Source organism: Lagopus muta, chromosome 1 (genome assembly GCF_023343835.1).
Source record: "Lagopus muta isolate bLagMut1 chromosome 1, bLagMut1 primary, whole genome shotgun sequence".
NCBI classification, from domain to species: Eukaryota; Metazoa; Chordata; class Aves; order Galliformes; family Phasianidae; genus Lagopus; species Lagopus muta.
This window is the reverse complement of record NC_064433.1, coordinates 49,742,632-49,768,006: the sequence shown is the minus strand read 5'-3', so window position 1 is coordinate 49,768,006 and position 25,375 is coordinate 49,742,632. Positions and strand designations below refer to the sequence as shown.

The 25,375-nt window shown below is 46.3% G+C and overlaps 1 protein-coding gene across 7 annotated transcripts in view; it reads left to right on the top strand.

Annotated features, from left to right (window-relative positions):
• Positions 1–2,639: 2,639 nt before the first annotated feature.
• Positions 2,640–25,375, top strand: part of CACNA1I (calcium voltage-gated channel subunit alpha1 I) — a 157,467-nt gene continuing 134,731 nt past the window's right edge. For 5 of the 7 annotated variants that reach the window (XM_048928798.1, XM_048928766.1, XM_048928777.1 and 2 more), the window contains exons 1-2: positions 2,640–2,810; positions 10,650–10,951. In XM_048928798.1, coding sequence (XP_048784755.1) covers positions 10,671–10,951 — 281 coding nt within the window. In that variant the 5' untranslated portion in view covers positions 2,640–2,810; positions 10,650–10,670. Of the gene's footprint in view, positions 2,811–2,907; positions 3,006–10,649; positions 10,952–25,375 lie in introns of those variants that run through there. The other 2 variants (XM_048928755.1, XM_048928744.1) reach the window with 2 other exon arrangements.

The window sequence follows — 25,375 nt, the reverse complement described above, 5'->3', positions numbered from 1 at the left end:
TTCTCTTGCCTCTCCTTGCTGCCCTGTTTCTTTCTGCCTGTCACACCCTCTCCCTCTTTCTCCTGCCCTCCTCCTCATTCTCTCTTTCTCATTTGATATTCATGCATGAATAAATTCAATTGCATTTTTTCCCTGTTCCCCCTGAAGGGGCTTGTTGGTGAATTGCAGGCATCTGAAATCATATCATGCTCAGATTCATCATTTCGGGGACAGAATTGAAGCCCTTCTTCCCGGGAAGAAAGAGCATCTGCCGTTTTATGAGACGAAGGAATGGCAAATGTCCTGTGACTGGAGGGGGGGAAGACAGAGAGCCAAGGGGATTAACCTCGGCAGCCAGGGTGGGCTTGCTGACATGAGAACACGGGGGGTTGAACCAGCCCCTCCAGTATATGTGGGAATGAGGAAGGGACACGTAGGTGTCTGTAAGTGGGAATGGGAGTGGGCATAACTCATGCCAATTTTGAGCTCTCTGGCTGTAAGTCTGGTCTTGCTTCAGCACTAGTCACTACCTTCGAGCTGTTACCCTGCAGCCTGAAGTAAAGCATAAGTCAAGCATCAGAACAGGCTGCCCAGGGAAGTGGTGGGGTCACTGTCCCTGGAGGTGTTCCAGAACCATGTGGATGTGGCACTAAGGACATGGTCAGTGGGCACAGTGGGGATGGGCTGACTGGATGATCTTAGTGGTGTGACCTTGGTGATTCTGTGATTCTATGGGCCAGTGGTAAACACAACTGAGTTCTGCTGAAAGCAGGAAGCAATTACCTCCTCTGCTTCAAAGGAGTATCAGAGCCTCTTGAGAGGCTGTGTCAGTGCAAACAACATGCTGGGGCTCGAAGGACTTATATATCAGAGCCAGCCCTAGGTTCCACGTCTTCTGCTCAGTGCCATGGCAAAGCAAAGCTGTGCTGGGATGGAGGTGCCGTGGGTGTTTTCCACCATAGATTGTGACTTTACCAGAAAGTGGGCTTAGAATCACAGAATCATTAAGGTTGGAAAAGACCTCCAAGATCACAAAGTCCAACAACCAGCCCACCCCTACCATGCCCACTGACCATGTCCTCAGTGCACATCCACAGATTTCTTGAACACTTCCAGGGATGGTGACTCCACCACCTCTCTGAGCCTGTGCCACTGCAGCACCGCTCCTTCTGAGAAGAAATCTTTCCTCATATCCAAAGTGAACCTCTGCTGGTGCGTCTTGAGGCTGTTCCCTTTCCTCTGATCACTGTTACCTGGGAGAAGAGGCCAGTGCCTACTGCTGTACAACCTCCTTTCAGGTTACTGTAAACATCTCTGTGTCCATCCCAAAGAGAGTTAACATAAGAGGGCCTCTTTCACAGTGAGATGGAAATGCTTGCTTTCATGGCCATTTTTGGGTCTGAAGTGTTAATTACCCTGACCCAGCTATTCTAGCTGTAAACGCAAATGCTTTGTCATTGTCTGGAAGATCTGGAGAAGGATCCATGCAGAAGTGAGAGAGAAAAGAGGAGCTTCTGAGGCACAGAATCCCTATTGTACTGCACCACAACAGAGAGCTGGGCATCTCTTTGCTGCTTATTTACAGTATAAGCCATCTGGCAAGAATACCTCCATCTCTTCTAACATCTGGGGTTTTGTTGGTCTGAGTAACAAGAACCCATGACCAGCTTTAAGGATTGAAATGACTTGAGATGAACCCCCACAAAGTCTGTCTGTGTACAGCACTTCACCTTGTGTCTCCTTTTCAGGACAGCTTGGGTTCACTCAGTACGCAAATGAATGGCTCCAAGGATGAGGAGGATGTGCTGCTGTGGGGCTAGGCTGCTCAGCCATGGGGCAGGTGGGGATGATGGGGCTACAGCACTCTGTGGTAGCATTGCTGTGTTACCCTTCTGTTACCACGTCGCAAAACACAGCAAAACACATCCATTGCAGGTGTGGGGATAGAATGAAGGCTGATTTTGAACAGGGGGTTGAGGTTATTTTGTTAGACATCTCCAGGAGGTGTTTCTGCTCTCTGCTTGCTTTGGGATACTTGCTTTCCAGGACAAGGCCATATGCCAAAGGCAGTGTCTATCAGGGAAGAGGGCTGAGGACACGGGGCAAGGAGGTGTCCTGAGACCCCCAGACCTGTGTGCACGAGGAGCTTTCTCCCTTTCCTCTGAAATCTCTACCTTATGTGCCTCTAATTGTAGGTTTCCCCTAAAGACATTTGGTGTCACTGTAAGGACGGCGTTTCTCTCTCCCTCTATGCCTGTACGTTGATTCTCTCCCTCGCTGTGCAGCCGCTCTGTGAGCTGCCGGTGAACGTACCGTAAGACACATATAGAGGCAGACAGACAGACAGACAGCACAGAGCGGCCCTTCCTCCTCGCCTCCCCACTGCGGAGCTTCCGAACTTGCCCCCACCCGCACCTCCATCGCCTCCCAGCACCCCAGCATCGTGCTGACCCTCCGGGCTTTTCAGAAGGAAGCTTCTGTCACTTCTTAACACCACCCGCCTGGAAAACACACTCACACAGCCACACACAGCCCCCCGAGCCCTCCCGCGAACGAAGAAGTCCTATTTGTGGGGTTTTCTTTTTCTTTTTCTTTTTTTTTTCTTTTTTTTTTTTTTTTTTGGACACCGGAGCTTCAGACTCCAGCCTGAGCAGCCACAATTTCTTACCATGTATTCTCCTTTTAAACCATCTCGTTCCTGCACACGCTCAGTCCTCGCAGCCACGGATCTAACACAACTCCCCGGTCCTCGCCTGCAGGTCCTGTGCTCCCCATCACTCAGCTGATCCTCATCTTTGCCTTTTATTTCCCCCCACCCCCTGGGTGCTGAGGTGCGTGTGTGTGTGAGTGTGTCTGTGTGCAAGGGGTGGGGGGGAATGCGGGGGGTGCCTTTTTATTTTTAATTAATTTTAATTTTTTTTTTTTTTTTCCCCGGTGGGGAATTTTTCAAACCGTTTTTGTTAGTAATTTATTTTGCTTCTCCGCCTCGGACACTTCTCCCTTGGAAATTTCTTTTCCATGCAAAGGTAGGTGAGACGCATGCACACCTGGCTGACCCTGTGTCTGTCTCATTCCGCTTGTCTGTGCTTCCCTTCTGCTGGAAAACTTGCATCCACCACTGTACCTGCATCACCCCTCTGCTCTTTCCTACCTGTTTCCTCCCTGGCAGAAGTAAAGCTTGGGGTAGACATGTCTGTCATGTTAGCGATCCCGGCTTTCCAGAGAGGAAAGTTGTTTCTCTGTGCATATGTGTGCTGTGCCCATGTATGTGAGGCTGCCTCTGTTTACCCAACAAGTCTCGAGAATCGGTTCGGTGTGTGCTTTGGGCAGGGGGGGGTGGTGGAAGGGCGATGAATGCCAGTCCAGCAATCCACATCCACGGGTGATTGCAGGAGGGGATGTGTTCATCACACTTCTCTTGATACATGGCTATAAAAGGTACACAGAGTGTGAATAATCCCATGGATTTAGAACCGAGCCATGGTTAGTTTGTGCTGTTGTGATGGGGAAGGACAGCGAGGAAGGGGAAGGATTACAAAACCTCCTCCCTGGAGAGATAACAGTCTGAGACTTGGATATATATATAACTTTTCCTAAAAGCATCTCGCTGGTGAGGTTTGGGTTTGGGATAATTTTTGCTTCTCTGCCAAGTGAGAGTTGGGTCGCGGGTCTGGGTTTCATAAATTGCCTTTCCCTGTTTTGCCTGTGATTATTATTGCATTCCAATTGTGTGTACAACATCCAAAGTGTCTGAAAAGGGACAGGGAATAGCGTGTACTTTAATACAGCAAATGCATCATTTTCTGTACATCACTGTTGGCTGGAGTCGAGGGAAGTGGGGGGGCTGAGGAACGGAGAATTAAAAGGGAAGAGAACCAGAAATAATATCAGACATTGGTGACTGGCCATTATCTGGCATATTTTCTGCCAGTACTGGTGTTTGTCACACTCTTGATGGAGACCTTTTGCTTCTTGGTAACAGCGTCTGGCTGAAAAGTACCAGGGGCTTTGGAAACAACAGAAGGAGAAAAAAAGAAAAGCAACATGCATAATTTCCCTGCAAATTGCTACAAAGAAAAATGATAAACCTCAAAAAGCAGAACTTGCTCTGTATTTTCTCCCTGCTAATAGGGAAGGAACATTGATCTGAGGGTTGCTCGTGGTTCTGTGTCTCTGTTGCTCCGCTATGTTAATTGTCAGCTGTTTCTGTGTGCTGTGGCAGAGCACAGGTCTGACATTCGGGCTGTCGGTTAAGGGTTTGTGATCGTGGCAGGGGGAAGGGGTCTGCTGATCCCCAACCGTTGATGCTTTCCCTCCAAGATGTGAACTTCTCTACTAGTGGGCAGGGCTGGATCTAGCCCCTCACTGAGGCTCCCTTTGGGGTTGGCAGGGAGAGCACCTTGGTGGGAGGCTGGCAGGAGCAGATCCCTGCAGATCCCAGTGGGAGGTCACCAGGCAGCAGTGGACATGTCTGGAGCGAGGCCAGCGCTGCTGCAGCCATCGAGGAGAAGCGTTGCGGGAGGGGGATGCTGATTCACCAGGAGCTCACTGCTTGCGTGGTTGTTTCTGGGTAGGCAGGGTGGCCTCAGCTGGAGGCTGCTCATGTGCACCACTAATGCTGGGCAAGCTTTTCTCTGTTCCCATTCTTGTCCCCTCCACAGCAGTGCCTTCCCCATTCTTGTCCCCTCCAAAGCAGTGCCTTCCCCTCTGGTCCAGCCCCAAGCATCCTCCAAGCACTACACCCATGCTGTGGCTGTGGCTATGGCCTCTCCTCTGGTCCCAGATCCTTCCATCCATTCACAAACTCCTTTCATACATAGCTGCATTCCTGCTGTCTGATGCAGGGTTGAAGAACACACGTATCCATGCCCAAAGCGACTCAGCTGTGTCCTACCCAAGGGGACATCCCAAACCAAGGGCGATTCAGCCTGACACGTTTCATCTGGGTAAAATCTTGCAATCCCAAGGTCTGCTGCAAAGAACGCATGGTCAGCCTTTTTTGCTTTTCTGGGGAAAAGAAGTGTCGAGACCAATTTCTATTCATTTTCTTCAGGGAACGAGTATCTGCAGCTGGAAACTCATGGAATGCTCACACAGTGTTAGGGCCCTTGCAGAGGGCCAGCTGCTGGTTTAAAGTCAATTTGATCTTTTATTAAATCCAAGACCTAATCCTGCAAATTCAATGGAGCAGGTGAACGGCTTCACTTGCACAGAGCTGCACTGAAACTGCCACGTCCACCAATGGGCTCAGAAACCAAGTGGTGCAGGTGGATGTGTGAGAGCAAATATTCCCTCTCTTAACTGTGTAGTTTTAATCTGTAAAATGGAATGACACAGGGGTGATTTTAAGATCATTTAAGGTCCACACAACCCCAACCTATTATTGGAAAGCAGAGATTTCTCCCCAGCCATGCAAAGGTGTGCAGTTTTTTATAATGACCTAATGGAGTCAACCGGTTGGGTTTATTCATCTGTGTCCGAAATGCGTAGCTTGAAGCTGTTAGAAATCGTGTGGTGATTTGAAAAATGTCTTATGCTGATACCGAATTTATTTAAGCCCTCTAATCATAACTCAGGTTCCATAAATCAACCCACTAACTTGGTAATAAACTCCTTGCTTTCCCGTTACTCATCAGCCCACTGCGTTTGAAGCGCTGCAGTGTGCCCTGAAGAGCAATCAGCCCCGTGCATCAGGGACTAATAGTGATGAGGAGATCTCAGCAAATGCCTGAGTGCTTGCTTGTGATGAGGGATCCTACTGCTGGGGAGTTTGTCCCTTGGCCAGACAGGCTTGGTGGGTCAGAGCCAGCCTGTGGGCAAGCAGATGTGCTGATGGTGGGAGATAACTCCTCGCTGCTTTCCTGCAGCAGTGGATTCCACAAGATCCCACTCCACCATTCCCCAACATTGAAGCTTGACAGGGACAGCTGGTGAGTGACATTCCCACATGAGACACTGGAGCTTGGCTTTGGGATGGGACGGAGAGGAGCTGCTGTGCTGCAGGAAGCTGGAGAAGGTGCGAATGCTGGGGATTTTGTAGCTGCGATGTGGATGTTGAGAGTATTTGCATGGTGAGATCATTGGGAGGGATAGGAGGTATTTTGTTTCTTTGAAGTGTCAGAGTTTGACTGTGGTTAGAAAAAAAATGTTGTACAGGGAGCACAGGTGGCTTTAGTGGTGTTAAGCATTTCTCAGGTGTTGGGCAAACACACCTTGCTGACAGGCTCAATTATACTTCTTGCTAGCATGCAGCTTAGGAGTGGATTTACCTTCAGGCCTGACTGGCAGGGATGGATCGGACCTTCTGGAACTTCTACTGCAGTGTGTGCTGCCCAGCATCATCTCCAGCTTCATCACAATTGGACTAGATGGTCTTCGTGGCCTTTTCCAACCTTAATGATTCTATGATCTCACCTCTCCTCCCAGCGCAGGGACTTGGGATGATGGTGATGCTCGTTTTCCTTGAGTGTGTTTATTTTTTCGCTATTTTGCTTCCAGAGCTATTCTAGGTTTGCTAGAGAGGGTGAGAGGAGATGGGGGATGGGGCAATATTGTGTGTTTATGGCCTTTTTTTAAACTGATTTTTCTTGCACCGTTGCCCATTGTGGTGAGGGGTTGGACTTAGACCTCAGGGATGAGGTGTGGGAGTGGCTTGCATTGATATCTTTGTTGTTTTCAATGATTTCTATTCAAGCAACCATCCATTTTTTTTTTCTTGGTGGCAGTGGGGAGAGAAGAGGATTTTCTGGCTCATAACAATGAGTGGCAGAGCTGGTATGCAAATTATGTGGGATGCAGGATGCCATTATAAGGTCCAGATCTACCTACTGTCTAGTGGCTAGGTCAGAAAAGGTTGTTTTATGAGAGACTGGAAGAGTGCTTCTCTAGCACTGGCTGCCATCTGTGCTTGCACCAGCCACAACTCTGTTCCTCTTGTGTGAGGTTCTCCTTGGAACACAACTAGTTATTCATACACTTTACCTCTCCTGCAAGTGCTTTGTGTTTTAGCTCAAAGGCTGAGGATGTGAGGATGGCTCCAAGGACAACATAGCTGGGAGCCCACAGGAGTGCTTTTAAAAAATTTCCATCCTCATCAGGCCTGTCTTAGCTGGCATCTTCATTGCTGATGTGAATAAGGGAGTAAATAACATGCTAATGACTTTCCCAGATGATGATGAAATGGGTTTGTACCTGCTGGTGAGGACATGGAAAAACAACAGGAAGGGAAGTAGCGAGGTCAGAAACACATGCAGAAAAAGATACAGTGAGATTTGCCTTGGGAAAAACACAATCAAATGCATCTGATGGCAACACAGCTTGAAAGAGGTGGTTTGCAGGGCTAGCAGTTGCAGAAAAGGGATGATGTGTGCAACTAGATCAAGGTGTGACAGCAGATGTCACGTCAGATGTAGGCTTGCAGAATAATTGCAACCTACTGTAGGGAATCTACATTAGCAGCGGGCTGGATTCAATGATCTCCAGAGGTCCCTTCCAACCCTTACGTTTCTGTGATTCTGTGATTGGGACAGCAATGGAGACATCAGGTGGCAGCCCACCTCTGTGGCTGTTGAGGAGCTCACCCCTTGGTGCATAGCATGTCATTATCAAAGAGCATATGGATGGCTGAGAGGCAATTTCCATAGAGGATCTGCACAGAATGGCTCTAGGGTTTGGGAGTTTAATTTATGAGTGAGGATTAAGGGCTAAAGGTGTGCAGCTTGGCTTAAGTGAAAGAATATGATGGGAATCCACTCACGTGGAAAGAGCCAGCGTCCCAGGGGAGGCATTGCTGTGAGCAAGTTGGAAGGGGAAGAGCTTCCTCATGTATCTGCTAGACTGGAGGTTCTTCTCCAAAAGGACATTTTTGGGAGTCTGTTTATTTGAGATTGTGTTAATTCTGTGCCTTGTTTTAATTCCATTTCACCAGCAATTCCTTGAGTGGTCTCTGCAGGCTTGGCCAAGGCTTCTCAGCGGTTATCAGCAGATGCCCACTTTGCTGTGCTGTGATGATAAGAATGGATGGAAGAAGCCGTGAGATCTAGTCTCACTCTTCCAACGGCCATGGGGTGCTGTCCATGGTACAGGCTGTAGGTGATATGTTTCAGGGAGTGCACCCATTTCTTCTTGGTTTTCTGCTCAATTCGGCCACATTCTTCCTTTGCATGAGGAATTGCTGTGAAGATTGTGATGCAGCAGCTCTTCTTCCAAATCAGAGAGACGTCGGAAGGATATCATTAGCCATACATGGGCTAACTGCTAGTAAGTCACTCAGTTCCTCACTGGCATGCACACAGGTTTATCTTCATGTATGTACAGATACACAGATGGCTGTGCACTCAGAAGCACCCTCAAGCAAGGGGCACGTGTGGTGATCAGGGAGTGCCTGGGAGTGCCCCACTGCTTGGGTTTTCCCTCTGCCTCCTATGTCACAGTGTGAGAATCCTGCTTAATGTAGGAAACACACTGTGATCACAGCCTCAGGGCTGGTAGTCTCAAGAAGGAAAGGGGCAGCTGTCATTTCAAGGCTGCATTTAGCATCTGGACTCCCAGAGGGATTCACCTGGCCCCATATCCATAGTGCCTCTTATGAGTCATGCTGAGTAGCATGGATTGAAGTGGATAACTGCCTGAGATGCAGCCATAGCTTGATCTGTGTGTGTGCTTGATCTATGATGGTTTGTCAGCCCATGTCAGCCCACCAGGCACCCCTCTTAGATATGAGTACAACTGCTATGGTGCCTTGGACAGATCTGCATCCAAAATCCCAGCTGCATCTGGCAACAGTGGGATAGAATAGTGATGTTTGTTAAGAAGCAAAGTAGGGAAGTGATAAAGGAGATGTTTCCCCCATCCCTTTGTTCAATTGTGTTATTAATCATGAAGCTTTGTATGTCACTTTTTGGAACTGTTGTGCCCTCGTCAGCGTGGGTGCTCTGAATACTGTAATAGGTCATTCCTCCTGGCTGTCCCTGCTAACCTTTCTCCTCCATGTTAGTAGGAAAAAAAAACTGGGTTCAAACACATTGTGTTAATGACCTGCAATGGAGCTAGCTCAGAGAGCAGGTGATGGGGAGATGGTGGGAATAAGGAGTGGGAAAAGTGGTATGAGGAGTTGCATTAGTCCTTGGGGTTAAAATTCTGGTGAAAGTGAAAAAAGAGATGTTGGGTGATGGGAAAGATGTGCTCCTGATTTTGTCACAGGGAGAGAAAATACAGTGTCCCCAAACCAGTCAGAAGACACAATGCGTGTTTCTTTCCAATAGCTGCAGGACTTTGGGGTAATGAATTCAAAGAGTCTCAGTGCTATCCCCTAAGGGACAGCATGTCTGCTTGCTAAACCTCTGTACTTGCTACTCTTTGTTCTGACAAATGCTAAGCTTCGAAGAACAAGCAAAGCTTTAGATCAAAGCACCTGTGGGAAGCCGGTGCCAAGGGAATAAGGTGGCAGAGCTTTCAAGATCTTAACCAAGGGTTAATAGGGGAGTGCAGCCCATGGTGGAAAGGTTGGTTGGATCCACGGACAGCACTGACACAAAAGGAAGCTCAGGCCAAAATATCAGGGATGCAGCATGGCAAGGCAGAGCAACATCAGCCAGAGATGCGTGGAGGCTCTGAGATCCTGAGGTGAAAGGGGCCTGAGACAAGTGTCTGGCAGGAAAACTTATGAAGGCAGAGGGTGGTGAGATCAGCTTCGTACTGTGGGTGTTGGTGATGGACACAGCCTCTCCTGCTGCAGGTCAGCTCCTTCTGCCACATGTTGTCTCTAAGGGCTCTTGTGACCTGTGCTTGTAGCGTGGGTACTCCTTAAATAGAGTACATCAAAAGAGTCAAATGTAGAAAAACCCATCAGGCCACCACTGGACAGTCTTTGGGCGAGCAGTCCCTGAGGTCATCACTAACACTCTTTCAATGGAGGCCCTGGAGTTTATTTAATTTCCCACATTTTGACAAGCCACTTCTACTATGTTATTTAGTAGAAAACATTCGGCTTTATGTTTTCACAGAACAAGGCTGCTGTTAAGTGCACCCAACCAGCAAAGCAACATTCTTTAGCACAGGCATGGTGCTATGCAGCATACAGGTGCCACTGAATGAGACCTGTTGTTTTGCTTTTCCTCTACCCACCTTCCTAGTTAGTCAAATGACTTTTGCAACCCACCTACCCATTGCTTCCACTGCTGTAGTATAGAAGAGATCCACAACCTCTAGTAAAGAGATTCATTGAATGCCCTCTTCTAGATTGCTTTATGTCCACCTCTTGGAATCATGGAATCATTAAGGTTGGAAAAGACCACTGTGATCGTCTATCGAACCATCAATGAGTGCCTAGACTGTATGGTTTTGACAGACATTTCCCAATCTTGGTCTTAAGGGGTCTGTTTAACATAAGTTGTGGTGTGATGTCAGCCCAGTTTCCTCAGCTGAGAGGGCCATGTGAAGGGCTGCAAGGGCAGGCTGGCTGTGACGTGTCAGCGTGTCCACACCTCTCCAAAGTGAGCAGACATCATCAGCTGAGAAGGTGCAGCACCGTGCTAGGGCATCTCAGCGACTGTGGGGAACATTTAGTTATGGAAAGGCCTAGCCAGAAGGTAGAACAAGGGCATGGCTTGCAGTGCTCTGGCTGCTGGTTTCTCATCTGGGTTTCTTTACTCTTTCTCCCTCCTTTCTAGGGGTTCTCACTTGCAGCGGACATGGCAGAGTGCATCCCCAAGCCTCCTTCCACCTGGCCCATGGGTCCACAGCCCCACAACACCTCTGCTGCCTGCTCACTAGAGCCTGTGAACATGGGGGTCTCAGAGCAGCAAATGCCACTGGAGCAGCCCCCATCCTCCCCAGAGCTGGGCGAAGATGAGGAAGTCACCTCCCCGCCAGATCCTGACGTTCCCTATCCTGACTTGGCCCCGGTCGTCTTCTTTTGCTTGAAGCAGACTACCAGCCCACGGAGCTGGTGCATCAAAATGGTGTGCAACCCATATCCTTTCTGAGCTGCCTCTTCTCCATCCTCACCTCCTGCCCCTTTCCTTCTCTCTCCCTGTCCCCTCAGGGTGCCTTCCAGGTAAGCAATGAACTTTCCTATGTATTTAATGAACCGCTTTGTTCCTTGCTCACTTCTAAAGGGAACCTCAGCTGTTGCAATGTGTGATCAAAAGAAGCTGCCTGTGAAAGAACTTCAGAGATACTGACAGCGCGGATCATGGCAGAATGGATTGGAAAGAAGGAAGGATAGGGAGAAATATTGTAAAAATGTTTGTTCTTCTCCTTCCGTACTCCCTGGGACAGAGAGGGGAAGCTTTTGGCCCAGGAGTTTGGTTACCATGAGTGGACGAGATGTCTCCTGCTTCTGAGCACATAGGTTTAGTGAGAGCTACTAGAAAACCACCAGTCCTTGGTTGCAAAGTACCATGGTGATCAATGCTTTTTTCCTACAAGCAAATATCACTCATTTTGCCCAGGGAGGTGGTGGAGTCACCATCCCTGGAGGTGTTTGAGAAATTTGTGGAAGTGCCACTGAGGGACATGTGTATGGGAACTGCTGAGTCACGGCCTGAACCTCTGATTGATCACCTGAGGTGAGCCATGAGTCAGCCAGAGGAGCACAGGTGAAGGCAATTCACCTGTGCTGCCGGAAGGGGTGGAGCCAGGCTCCACCCCTCCTGGACCTATTTAAGAGCTGGCTACCAGAGGGGAAGGATCTCTTCTGGAGATCCTCCTCTTTGATATCTTCTAGTGAGCTCAACCCAAGGGTAAGCTCTTCTACTTATTTTCTTTTGTGATCCTTGTTTGCTTTGCCTCACTCTTTTGATTATATTGCAATTATAACATCTTGGTTATACAGCTTTGCCTTACTCTTTTGATTATATTGCAATTATAACATCCTGGTTATACAGACATGGTTTAATGAGCAATGTTGGTGGTAGGTGGACAGTTGGATTAGGTGACCTAGGAGATCTTTTCCAGCCTTAATGATTCTATGGTGAGCTCTCTCGGAGGCATCTTGCTGTGATTTATGTCCAAAAAATACATTACAGGTGCTCTGGTGAGCCTCATATATTCTCTGGGATGCAAGCAAATCCTTTCCATGCAAGGGAGGCCACCAGTCATACACATATGTCCCCATTCACAATTAATGCAAGGAGGATCCTACAGTGCAGTCACACAAACAACTACCACCTGCATGGCTAATTAGCACCAAGGTTAATAGTAATGCTATATAAAGCAGGCAGAGGGCAGTTGTTGCTTTTTGGATTGTGAGATCCTTCAGGGTAGGAGGAAGTGGAGGGTTTGATGAATCGTCAAAGAGGTTGGTTTGAAATTTTATATAAACACCTTTCTGGGCATAAATCTCATGCAGTGGTGCTTTCTCCCTCGGAATTTTTTAGCTCCTAGTTAGGTGGCTGTTATCTAAATGGATGATTTTTGTGTTTTTGATGTGTTGGCTTCTAACTAAATCTCAGTGGCTGCACAGCAGAGGCTTGGAAAATATCGCCAAGAGACTTTTCAGCTTCAGAACTGAAAACCCAAGTGAAGTCTGGAGGTGCTGTTAGCAGTAGCAGGTGACCTTAGATGCAGATGAATCTGGAGTTTTGTTTCAATTTCAAATGTAGCATTTGAGTTTCAGATCTGAGCTCTTAAAGTTCAGAAGCTCTTGGAAAGGTTTGGCATTCTCAAGCACTAGTTATGGCTGAGAGTTTGTTGGAGATTCAGGGCTTCAGCTTTCCCTTCTATTGGTTGCTTCTTAAAATTTTGGAACTTCATACTGAATTATGCATTGCTTTTCAATCACTGCATGGCTGCTCTAGCTATATGTCCTAGGAATCTCTTCCCAACATGTTGTGGGCTGAGAGCAATGCACGATAGATTTGTGTCTATGAAAAAACTGCATTTAGAAGATGTGAGAAAAGCAATAGGCCAGATTTGGGGTCCAGATTTACTCCCGAATGGAGGAAGGAGGCTACTAGGATACTACATCCATGTTTCTGGCTTAAATCGGTCAAAACAATTCCTGCACGGTACAGAGTTTGAGAACCTGTAATTGTATTCTTCAAGGAGTTTGGTGCTGTATGCTCATGCTTGTGTTTAAGCATACATATATGGCATGGACTACAGAGGAATTTTTCAAAGTACAGGCTACAGAATGCCCTCTGTGACAATCTATGGCACATGTGAAGGGCAATGATGGGGCTGCTGGAAGCCTGTTGAAAGAGTTGTTTCAGAGCTGTGATTTCAGCTCAGCTGTGTGTAGTTTGCTTACTTGAAAAGCAGAGACTGAGGAGGGAGGATTCTGCTCTTCTGGTTTTTTCCTCTTTTAGTCCTTTTTTGGAATAAATCATGTAGCAAGTAGTTGCTTTTTTTTTTTTTAAATGAGAGAATTTTGCTACAGCCTCAAGGTTGCTTACAGGTCATTGCATATTTCTGGCATCACATATGTTTTTGACAGCATCATAGAAGTTGTGTGATTCTATGCCCTGGCTGCAAAGTGCTCACTGTGGTCTTTTCTCCATAAGGAAATGAGCTCATCTGTAAGGGGTGTTTCTATGAAAGTCAACTTGTGTCTTCTAAGAATTTGCTTGCTTGATTTTTGCATTCTGAAGCTTTTTCACCTTTTTATATTGGGCTATCAACTTCCAGGGCTTTTGTGCCAAGCCAGGAGAAAGCTGAGTCAACACCACAGGGCAACATCTGGCCTCTCCTGAAGATTCAGCAAAAAAGGGAGGTATTAATTAAAAGCCTCTTAATCTTCTCATTGACTTTCTACTAGGGCAGAGCTTCACAATCATTATATTTGGAAGTGCTGTCAATGAGACTTAAAATGGAAGCTCTAATCATTAAGGACTATGTAGTAATTTTTGTAAGCACAAGGTCATTAACCACCAAATTTCCATTTAGGTAATTGCATTCCACCTATTTAAACCCCCCTCCCCTGAAGATTATTTTTTCTTCCATGAGCAGTCCTGCAATTTTATGTGCTATTAAACAACTGCCATAGTCCTTTGCTGCAGTGCAGTAAGAGGAGAGGAAAAAAACACCCAAACTTATGTCTGTGTTTTAAAGTCATTTCTAGATGCATATTAGCACACAGATATGTGATGCTGTTTTTGCAAAACAAAGCAAATGAATTGGAAAAATCCAACAAGAACTGTGAGTGCAACTCAGTGTTAAGACTTTGTTCCAGGTAGAATTTGCAGTGCTTTTTCCCCTATGGAATATTGACTGGGATGGTTTTAAGGATGGGGTGAATGACTGCTTGAATTGCTGGAATGGATGATCTCTGAGGTGTTTTCCAACCTTGGTGATTGTGTGAAAGCGGGTTACTTTGGTTAATCTCTATTTCTCTTTTGATGACCAGACACAAGGCTGGCTGCTCAGAATTGCAGATGATGGGACTGCTGCAGCCGAAATGCAAACACAGTCAATATTTGAGATAGGACTATGAGAGAGACTGTAAGATTTTTTTCCTTATATAAAACCTGAACTCCATGTCAAATAAGATTTCAGGCTGAGCTTGAAGCGGAAATAGGGTGGAAAGTATGAAACGTGTTTCCAAAACAACTGTGTAGCATTCATCTTATGAATTCATAAAATCTTGGGAACTAAATAAAGGCTATGCCACATGGTGCCTTGCACAAAGTGCCTGATGCAGACATCAGGCATCTCTCAGTCTTCTCATAATTTGCAATGTGCATCTCTGCTAGTCTCCTTGGGGTTCCAGGAAGGCTGCTTGCTTCACTCATCTTATGGTCAAATGCAATAGATTTGGTTTATCCTCTGAGACTTTCCTTAAAAAGCTCTTTGCAGGGGTCTAGACCTCCCTTTGCTGTCCTATCTATAATATTGATGTGACAGCAAGAGTGAGAATGAAGTCTGCCATTAAAAAAATTGATGTACACACTTAATTTTTAGTACTGGGGGCTGTTTTATGGGGTAGAAGTCAGGACAGCTACTCAAAACTGGTAGGAATGCTTATGTGGGCAACCCTGTATCTTGTTAAAGATTTCCCAAATAGGGATTTTGCTGCCTGATGTCTCTAAATTTCCCATTGCTAAGCTTCAGGCTGCCCAGGATGTGGTGCAGTCACCATCACTGGAGGTGTTCCAGAACTGTGGATGTGGCACTGAGGGACGTGGTCAGTGTCCATGGTGGGGATGGGCTGATGATTAGACCGGATGATCTTAGAGATCTTTTCCAACCTTAATGATTCTGTGGTTCTGGAGCTATCTTTCCTATAAACTGTCGAGGCACTTTTCAGCTTGGGCTGTGTGTTAAGCGCACAAAGAAACAGGACCAGCTTTGGGCACATTGATGGGAGAGCCAGGGAAGCCCAGAGGTCTGCTCCCCACCTCCTTCCTGCCTGGTGCCGCAGGCATCGCTTCACACTTGGTTTGCTCATGTGGAAACAGTTGTAGGTTGCAATAGCCGTGCTTCCTGCAGGCACTGCCCAGTGGGAACAGAGTGGAGAATCAAGTGCTGGAGGAGGAGGGAGAGTGCTGTGTGTGTGGATCAGCAGTTGGTACTTCTCTCTGTGACGCTGAGCTGTGGTTCATGAGGATGTGGTGATGCATGCAGCTGAGGGGCCGACAAATCTTTTGCTTGTTAATAAGCTTTTGGTGTCCAGTTGTGTTATATATTACAGTTTGGGCAATTTGTTTGGTGTGAGTGAAATTCCATCTGCAGTTTCTGAAGTGCGTTGTACTTGTTTTTGCCTGAAGCAAGGGCTTATTTTTGCTTTGTGTGCTGTTAAACCCCTGCCTGCAGTCCTTGTGACAACTGGATGTAATTAATTAATAAGCTGTCTGCTTATTAATTAATAAATTTATTGCAATGTTTTAAATATTTGCTGTCTTACAGCCTGAGCTTCTGCACTCTTCTGATTGTTTACTTTTTATGTATCTACTTTTATTATTTATAGATATGTATCATATATATGCACTTAACTATAACTATATCCAATTAAAAATACACTTTAATTGCTTCTATTTTCATATCTGCACATGCACAAAAGAAAGGTTCCTACCACTCTAGTAGGTAGAGAAAAACTTGAAACTGTGACTGGAAGGTATTATAATACATCAGAGTGGCTTATGAATTTTAAGCAGTATTCATCATTCTTGAGGATGGGAGGGATCATGGCTTTTCATTCTCGGGGTCAGCAGTGTCAGCATTTCTGTGCATAGCTGGAAGCACTAAAACGTCTGTTATTCCTGCTTCTCCATTTCAGACAGATCTCTCCTGCTTCTCCTTGCAAATTGAGCTCACCAAGCAGGTGAAGAGCCTGGCACTTATTTGAGATCTTGGGTAGATATGTGTTTGTTTTAGGTCAGCAGGAAGGTGCTGCTCTGCCCTTAGGCATGGATTGATTTATGTGGGTTACACTGCTCTGTTCAGACCTTTCGTTCAGCCAACAGTCATATCTGTCTGTATACCAGGGAAGCAACAAGCACAAGGTGGTTTTCTGTTTAAAAGATTGTGTAACCTCGACACATTGCAATGTTCTGAACCAATGCTACAGCTGCTCCTGTTGTTTGGGAAACTGAGCTGTTCAGAACTCTGTAGAGGATGCAGTTTGGGTGGCATCAGTGCTCTCCTGGGAGTTCACTGAATGCATTCCAAACTTTAAGAGAGGACAAACCTGCCTCAGTGTCAGGGTTTTCTGCTGCACTGTCAGGTTCAGTTCTGGGGGAAATTAAGCTTACTGTTAGTGACTAAGGGTAACTTTTAATATATAGGTTGCTTATTAACTTCATTAACATCAGAAGACAATGCATGTGGTGGACCAACACAGCCATCATCCCCTAAGGAAATATCAGGGTTGGCCTCTTCTCCCAGGTAACAGCAATAGGATGAGAGATAATGGCTCAAGCTGCACCAGGAAAGGCTCAGGTTGGACATCAGGAGAGATTTATTCCCTGTTAGAGTGGTGCTGCAGTGGCACAGGCTGCCCAGGGAGGTGGTGCAGTCACCGTCCCTGGAGGTGTTCCAGAACTGTGTGGATGTGGCACTGAGGGACATGGTCAGTGGGCATGGTGGGGGTGGCTGATGGTTGGACCAGGTGATCTTAGAGGTCTTTGCCAACCTCAGTGGTTGTATATTCTAATCCATCCTCAGCTACTCTTCCCTTTATGCTATCATGTGCTTTAAAGCAGTCGTTTCATGCACTTGTGAACTTCTCTGTTAATTCTCCACTTGTGAAGGTAACTGATGTTTACCTCATCTAACTCCACCTGTCTGAAAGCCTCACATCCAGGCTTTTGTTATTAGATGGACTGCCATCTGTAGTGGAAAATTATACAAGCTTAACTCTTCAGAGGGTGAAGTTGCTCTCTGGAGTTGTGTGTTTTTTTTTTTTTTTTTCTTCTTCTAGTTAAAGAGTTTCTGGATAGCAGGTTGCAGAGTTGGCTGGCTGGCATCCTGGGCTGTCTTTGGGGCTAATGCATAGCTCCTTCCAGATACTATGGAGGTAAGGCAAAGGAGAGTGCAGGCAGCAGGCTTATTTCTGGGAATAGTGTGGGTTAGTATTTCCATAATGAAATATTGGGTGCTCTCTGGGCTTACTTTATAGTGGCAGTGGGGAGATGCATTATCTGCCTGGGCTCTGGATTGGAAAGCAATTCTGTGATAAATTTCAGGTTATCTCCTGAGATAGAAACCCCAACGCCCAGCTGCAGTTTGTGGGCAAAAGGCAAGTGGCATCATAGTGGCTTAGGACCCCCCAACAATAGCTGGAAAGGAATCTGCCTCTGCAAAGCTAGTGTCAGGGGAGCATCATTAGCGTGGGTCATTTGATATGCACGTTTGCAATGGGAAGTTTAGAGGGATCATTTGCTCAGTCAGACACGGTGTAAATTGAATTTAAACTCCTGCATTGTCATTAGTGGCCCACAAGGGATGGATGTATTTGAAGGGGATTTGAATGCTTATGATCTGTGAGAAATTGACTGGGTTGCACATATGTGAGATGTACGCAGTTCCAGGCAAGTGGGCAGATGTGAAGGCATGAGGTCTGAATTTGGCTGGCTTGCAAGCTGACCCTGTATATCTAAGCAAGAATGCTGAGACAGGATATCTCACTGCCTCCTGTCCCTTTATCTTATTCCCTGGAGGCTCTTAACAATGAGACATCAAAGACCATGGATTGGAAGTGAAACAGAGCAACAGGACAAACTAAACCAGAGCTCTGACTGAAGCTTTAATGTCCTCATAGGATGGAAAAAGTCTGAATGCATCTCTACTGTTTTGATGCAAATTCCTGTGCCTTTTCCTCTTTACTGGAGATTAGATTCCCAGTGCTTGGTGGAAGCGCTGACAGCAAAATACTGAGGAGAGATTGCTTTAGAAGAGGAGTGATTTTTGCTGTGTCTCTATTCTACTTCTGTGTTTCCCCAACAAGTGCCAAAAGCAATAAAAGACCAACTAATGCAGCTTGCTCTGGTGCTTCAGAAAAGTGGTGCCAGGACTTACTGCAGTAGGTTTTAACAAGGTGGTTGCTGGGCTTGTGGTCAGTGTACATGGACCGTGCGGGGAAGCAGGTAGGAGGGGATGGAAGTCTAATTCTTGTCTGGTGCAAATTGGTGTTTGGTGTTATAGAATCATAGAATATCCCAAATTTCAAGGGACCCACGAAGATAGAGTCTAATGCCCGTTACTCTGCTATGCCTAATAGAAACAAACATATTTACACCAGCTGTTGCTCATCAGGGTACCTTAGAAGGATTGGTTTTGTTGCACTGCACACTGATACCCAGTGCAGATGGCATGGTTGGTGCCAGCCTAGGAGGGAATGTAGTTGTAGTGAAAGAAAGGAGTGATGCTCTCTGCTGAGTATGGGGATGGTAGCAGCACCTACTGCTGAGGACCTCTCCTTCCCTTTCAAAATGTGCTGCTGAAACAGAAAACCCTTCTGGAGATTATTATGTGGATTCACTGGAAAATATCCTGCCTTGGAGATAAAAAGCATTTACTCACTGAGAAATGGTCAATTTGCCTTTTTCAACCACTGAACACTGCAGCAGGGTGTGTAAGGGAGCTGGATGTGGCTCTTGGTGTAATGCAAAGGGCAATAAAAACACTCATTTTGAGTTTAAGACCTATAAAATATTCTGACCAGACGTCTAATTGCATGTTCCGCCATAACAATTCGAATTAAATAATGCAATTAACAGCTAACAAATTGTCCAGCTGCCAATCTGAAGACTTGATGTTGTTCCCACCCTGGATGATGAGAAAGGGCCTGCAATTAGTTGAATTTGCTATGTATCCTGAATGTAATGCTTGGCTGGAATTACTTCAGGTGTGGAATAGTTAAGAGCATCAGCCCTTCTGCAGCAAATGCCTACATCTGCATCTGGGATAGTTAAGAGGGAAGACTGCATGAAAAACTTGGCCTGGTTCGGGTCTGGAGAGAACACAAGCAAAGTCTGCCAAACATTCAGCCTTTGTTTGGCAGAGGGAAGACCTTTACAGCCCTAGAGAGAAGGCTCTTTGGTAGATGGAAATGTAGGGCCTCCAGCTGCAAGTGTGAGGCCTGACATAGGATGGACTAGGCTCAAGCTCATATCTACTTAATCAACTCAGGATTACAAAAGAAGGGATGAAAAGTGATGATGAAAATGTGAGACCCAAAGTGATGGGGAGTGGTAAATGGAAGTTGTCTAAGTTGGGAACAGCTACTTTGGCACCGTGCTGCAAATCCCTGCTGAGCTTGGCAGGCATCCCCACACATCTGTTATCAAAGGCAGCCGATAGATCTGAGAGAGCCAGTGTGAGCACTGGGTGATCTTTATTGATTGCCATCATGGATAGGTGAGGCTGAACATGGAGGTGGTTGTAACCCTCCAGCTGGCAGGTCTGTGTGGAAGCAGGGTGTGCTGGGGGCTGGAGCCTGAGTGTGGCGTTTTGGCTGCTTTCCCCTTCCCAGCACTATCTGCAAGGTCAGCAGATGGGGATGGAGAGATGCCCATCCCTCTTCCCTCTCCCCCCAGCTCTCTCATCTGTGCTGATCAGGAGTGGGAAGAGGCTCCCTTGGGGTGGGGGATGCACAGAGCTGTAATGTGGGTGACCATCTGTCCCCTGGGACAGTGGTGCCATTTGCACTTACATGCTGTGGCTCATCCAGGAAGAAAGAGAAATCTGTCATTGCTCATGATATAAAGCCACATTCTTTACTTATCCTTTCTTTAGTCTTCTTTCTCCTGGTTTCCTCCTGTCATTGCCTACTGTTCAGGAGTCTATAAAAGCTTGCTGTTCCTGTTGCTCCCACTTCTCGAGTGTGACTCGGAGATGCTGTGTCCCTGCAACTCCCCCGGCAGCCCCTCCTGTCAATAGCTGCCCTGTCTCTCCCCTCTCCTTTCTCCATCTGTGTCAGTCTGTCATTTTTCCCTTTCCTTTTTTCCCTTCCCTGACTGTCATTCTCAGCATTTGTTTCTCGCAGTCTCTCTCCATTGACTGCTGATGTCGTTGAATTGGCTCTTTCCATCCAGCGTGGCTAAGAAGGGCACTCTCAGAAGGGTGGTGGTCACTGAAGTGGTGGTGGCCCAAGCTTGGTGGTTGTATGGTGGTGGAGTCTTGGTGGAGCTTGGCTGAGACTTGCTGGAGCATCTGTCCCCAGTCCCTTCTGGGAAATAGCCAGCTCCTACTGAACCCCGCTCCCTGGGGCCCAGCTGTCATGTGCAGCTGCAGACAGATGTGAGATCAGCATGCTTGCCATGAGCCATGTGGCTGTGGTGTCCTGGCTCTGTGCCCTGGCTTGGGAGCTGGGCAAGGTGTTCAAGGCTTTGTATATGCAAGTTGAGCCAACCCTGTTGTCTCAGAATCGCACAGAATGGCCAGGGTTGGAAGGGACCTCAAGATCATGAATCTCCAACCCCCTGCCACATGCAGGGTCACCAATCTCCCCATTTAATACTAGACCAGGCTGCCCAGAGCCCCATCCAATCTGGCCTTGAACTCCTCCAGGGACGGGGCATCCACAACCTCTGTGAGCAGCCTGTTCCAGCACCTCACCACTCTCTGTAAAGAACCCCTGACATCAAACCTAAATCTTCCTCAACTTAAAACCATTTCCCCTTGTCCTGCTGTTATCTACCCTTTCAAAGAGTTGATTCCCCTCCTGTTTGTAGGCTCCCTTTAGGTACTGAAAGGCTGCCATGAGGTCACCCCGCAGCCTTCTTTTCTCCAGGCTGAACAAGCCCAGCCTTGTTCCTGACCCCCAAACCATTGTGGGAGCTGTTTCAGCTTTACTTTAATAACTCAGTTTTGTTTACTGCTGCCTCCCAAAAGTAGCATAAATACTGAAATACCACAAGGGCTTCCAGATTGCTTGTAGTTTGAACTAACTGAATGTCTTGAGAGGCAGACTGAACCAAATGCAGCTCTTGTGTGATTTCGGCTCTTAAAGAGTCACGGTTGAAAAGGGTGTACATCAGTACAAATTAATCCAAAAGAAAGCTGCTGAATCCAGTGCTTGTAATGCTAGCTATGAGATTTGTCTCAACAGACAAGGAGAAGTAAAGAATGGGAAGAAAACGATAAAATATTGACCTTTCTATTGTGACTGGCAGCTCATAACAAACAGCAGCTGTTCTGTTTCATGGCATGGAAGAGGCGGCAGTTCAGTATTTGAGGGTGGAGGAGTATTTTCTTCCATGCAGAGGTGGATAGTCTATGAAGTCAGAGATCCAAAATGTTTGCCTTCCATGCTCTGCTTGTTGTTTGGCAGCACACTAAAATGCCATGAAAATGTGCTTGGCAAATCTGCATGCCCCATCATTTATACACTCCAAGGGAATGCTCGCCATGTTTACCTATACCTTGCGTCCTGTTTCTCAGCCAAAACCTCAGCACTCAAGTGCAGCAATAAGTCCCCATAAGAATACAAGGTCTTCACTTTCTATAAAATGTTCTATCAGCTTGCTAGCAAGCATTGCTGGAAAACATTGTTATCAATAATTAAGTTAAACCATGTTCAAACAAAATATGCTTTGTGATGTATTACAATCTTTGTTTCTATTCACGCATTTATTGCCTTATGATGTAATTTTTACACTGAGTATGTCCCCTGGTTTCGTGGATGGACCTGGCAGGCTCCGCTCTGTGCATGCGTGAGTTTCAGGCCAGGCCTTGAAAGTGTTTGTGTCACAAGTGAATTATATTAAAAAAGGCACGCTCAGAGAAGTGCAGCAGTAATAATACATTGCCTTTGTGGTACTGCCTGATGCTCAGTGCCGCTGGCCAGCTCTGATATTTCTTAATGAAAGATGTTTTTTTTTTTTTTTTTTTCTTTCCTTGTAGCACTTGTTTTTGCTTTCTTTTTTTCTTTCCCTGTGGCTCCTTTGATTCATCTCAATTTTGCAAGATCATTCCCTGCTTTGGAGTTTGCTCTTTTCCCCATAGTATAGCCCGCTGCTTAGCAGCCTCTCTGCTGGCAACAGCTGTTGTCTTCTTATCTGGAACTCTCTTTGGATATAACATTTTGGTGACTAGAGGGGGAATAGACTGTAGTTCACTTCCTTAGCCTGTCATACTACTGCTTCCTAGTTTCTCTTACAGATGGACCCTGTTGTCTTCCCTTGCATGGGGGACATCTTGACAATATAGTTTCATCCTTGCTGGGTGCACAGGAGTGTTTTCTCCCCTTGTCTTCTGTCCAGTGGGATTTCTGAAGTCATATGGTACATGCGAGGGATGTGTGCCCATACCAACATAACCAAAGACATGAAAGACTCCTGTTTTTTTGTTGTCACATGAGGTGGCAACACAGTTTGCTAAAGATGCTCGACTTTTCCCTCTGTTAAAGAGGGAAAAGTTACTCCGTTACTTAAAGAAATTCTTGTTTGAGATATGGGAGATGGGGTATTGGAATGGGGAGCCAAGAAGCTAATGAGAATAGTAAGTTCAGAGAATCAGGGAGCCAAGGTAGAAGGACTGTGTGTAGGGGAAATGGCAACACAGGGAAGGAACTGGTGATGGGACTGAGCAAGGCTGATAAAGGGGTGAATAACTGGGAAGAGTGTATATGGGTGGGAAGAAACTGTCTGTGAAAATAAAGGCTGGGGCAATGGGCATGAGTAGAGATTGCCTAGATCTTGACTGAATGCCATCCCTCCCTGTGGATGCAGGGATCCTGTGGCAAAACCATGTCAATATGCAATAAAAGACTGAGGGTTAAATAAATAAGACCTAATAAAACACCAAAAGCAAACAAACAAAAAACCCTGCAACAAAACAAGCCTCAGTAATTCTTCTGCAGGGGCAAAAATATTGCTATTTAAAAACTGCTGAAATTGGTTTTTCCACTGGGAAAAAAAAATAGCCATGCCAGCTATGAAAGTTTCAGCTCAAGCTGCCAATCAGGTAAAGCTTTAAGTGCCTGGGGAGGTTCAAGTTGAATATTAGGAAAGATTTATTCTCCATAAGAGCGGTGCTGCAGTGGCACAGGCTGCCCAGGGAGGTGGTGCAGTCACCGTCCCTGGAGGTGTTCCAGAGCCATGTGGATGTGGCATTGAGGGATGTGGTCAGTGGGCATGGTGGGGGTGGGCTGGCGGTTGCACTAGGTGGTCTTAGAGGTCTTTTCCAACCTTAATGAGTCTATGGTTCTGTAAGAGTGACTGCTTGAATTAGAAAGAGCTTAGAGTGGGATTAATTAATATTAGTGTTATCAATGTAGCTACGTACAACCTTCTGCCATGTAGCTTAGCTCTAACTGAAGAAGCCTTGTCTTTCTCTTACAATACAATAATTAACTATTAAAGTAGGTGCTTAAAACAACAACAACAAAACTCAACGCACGCTCTGTCTTTGAGAACAATGACCCAGGACTTTTCTAAGCAGAATTAATTGCATCACTCTACAGTGTGTTTGAGATGCTGTTATTTCTTTAACATGCATTTATAGCATATTGTGATATCTCACACATCCTTTAAATATCCGATAGCTTTTTAACTTAAAAAAAAGAAATCTATTTCACACTTAGTGGAATGCCTGTAACACATTTTTCTGGAATGTGTGGCAGATGTCTGGAGGAACTGTGTTTTCTCCCATATGGGGTTATTTTACTGAAAAATGAAATAGGATTGGCACTTCATTTGAATTCCCTGAGCTGTCACACCACGGATTCTCTATCTGGGTGTGAGACGTGAATTGAGATCATAGGTAGACCACAGAAGGCAAAATGTGTTCCCTTCTCCATGGGAAGTTCTCCTTCACCCAGAGGAAACGTGCTCTTGGGTTCACCTCATCTTTCTCCAAGCACTATAAGGGGTATAGAACAGACTGGGGAGGCCTGCATGGGGATATCCCCTCCATTAGACTGTTCTGCATGATCTAGAGTTCCAGAAGTAGTGCTAACTGTGTACTGGGACCTTCCTTCTTGAGTAGGAAGATGGCAGCTTTGAAGTTTCTCTGTCCTTGAGGAGACTCCTTATTTAAGTGATCCAAGCTGTTGAGGTGAGAACAAAGCCAACACTTCAGGGTTAGGTATTGCTGAATTTGACTCCTGGATGGAGTCATAAATTGTTATTTTTGTGGCTGTGTCAGGCCATAACTGTATGCAATTGCGTATGGCTTAGAGACAGATCCAGGTATCACTGTTCACTAGCTGTACTTTCCTCATATTTGGTGGGTGTTTGTGTTGACACCTCTTCCTCTCTGCCATGTTTGAATGTGGATTTTTGTCCCCCTGTCCTTGCACTGTGGTAAGTCCTGTCCCTGTGTGTCCTTTCTTCTGTTCCCTAGAACAGAATAGACACCCTGGTCTAGTATTAGATATGGATGTTAGTGGCCCCCCTTGCAGCAGGGAGTTGGAGTTTCATGATCCTTAAGGTCCCTTCCAACCCAAATCATTCTGTGATTCTATGATACAAATTGAATACCACACTTGGGACAACCCCCTCTGAACCTAGGACTTGTGTCAACATCTTCCCTTGGAGATAAATGGAGTGGAGATGAATACCAGGTGTCTCTGGAGGAGGCAAATGCATCTGCTTTCTCACTGTGGGACAACTGAGCTCTTTGTCCTGCCTCTCTCCCTGTGCTCAGCTCGAGCTGAGTTTCTGGAAAGTAGAAGTCCCAAGGCTTATTTTGCTGCTGTAGCAGTATGTGTGTGTGAGACATTTCTGAGCAGCGTTTCCAAAGGGTGGAAGAGCATAGCCCCATGCAATGCTGTCAGCAAGGCCTGTATATCACTTGAATTAAGGGTGTATACCATGGGGCTGCTACGCAAGGATGAAGAGGTTGTGGCCAAATGACGGGGGGCCTTTCACATAGGACAGAGCATGACTGTGGTCCCATCAGAGGGAAGCAGAGGTGTGTTAAGTTGGGCAGCTCTAGCAGGAGAGCACTAAGTGATTATCTCCTTCCCAGGCCCTTTGATTTCTTTGGGTGCTTGAATGTAATTAGGCAGGTT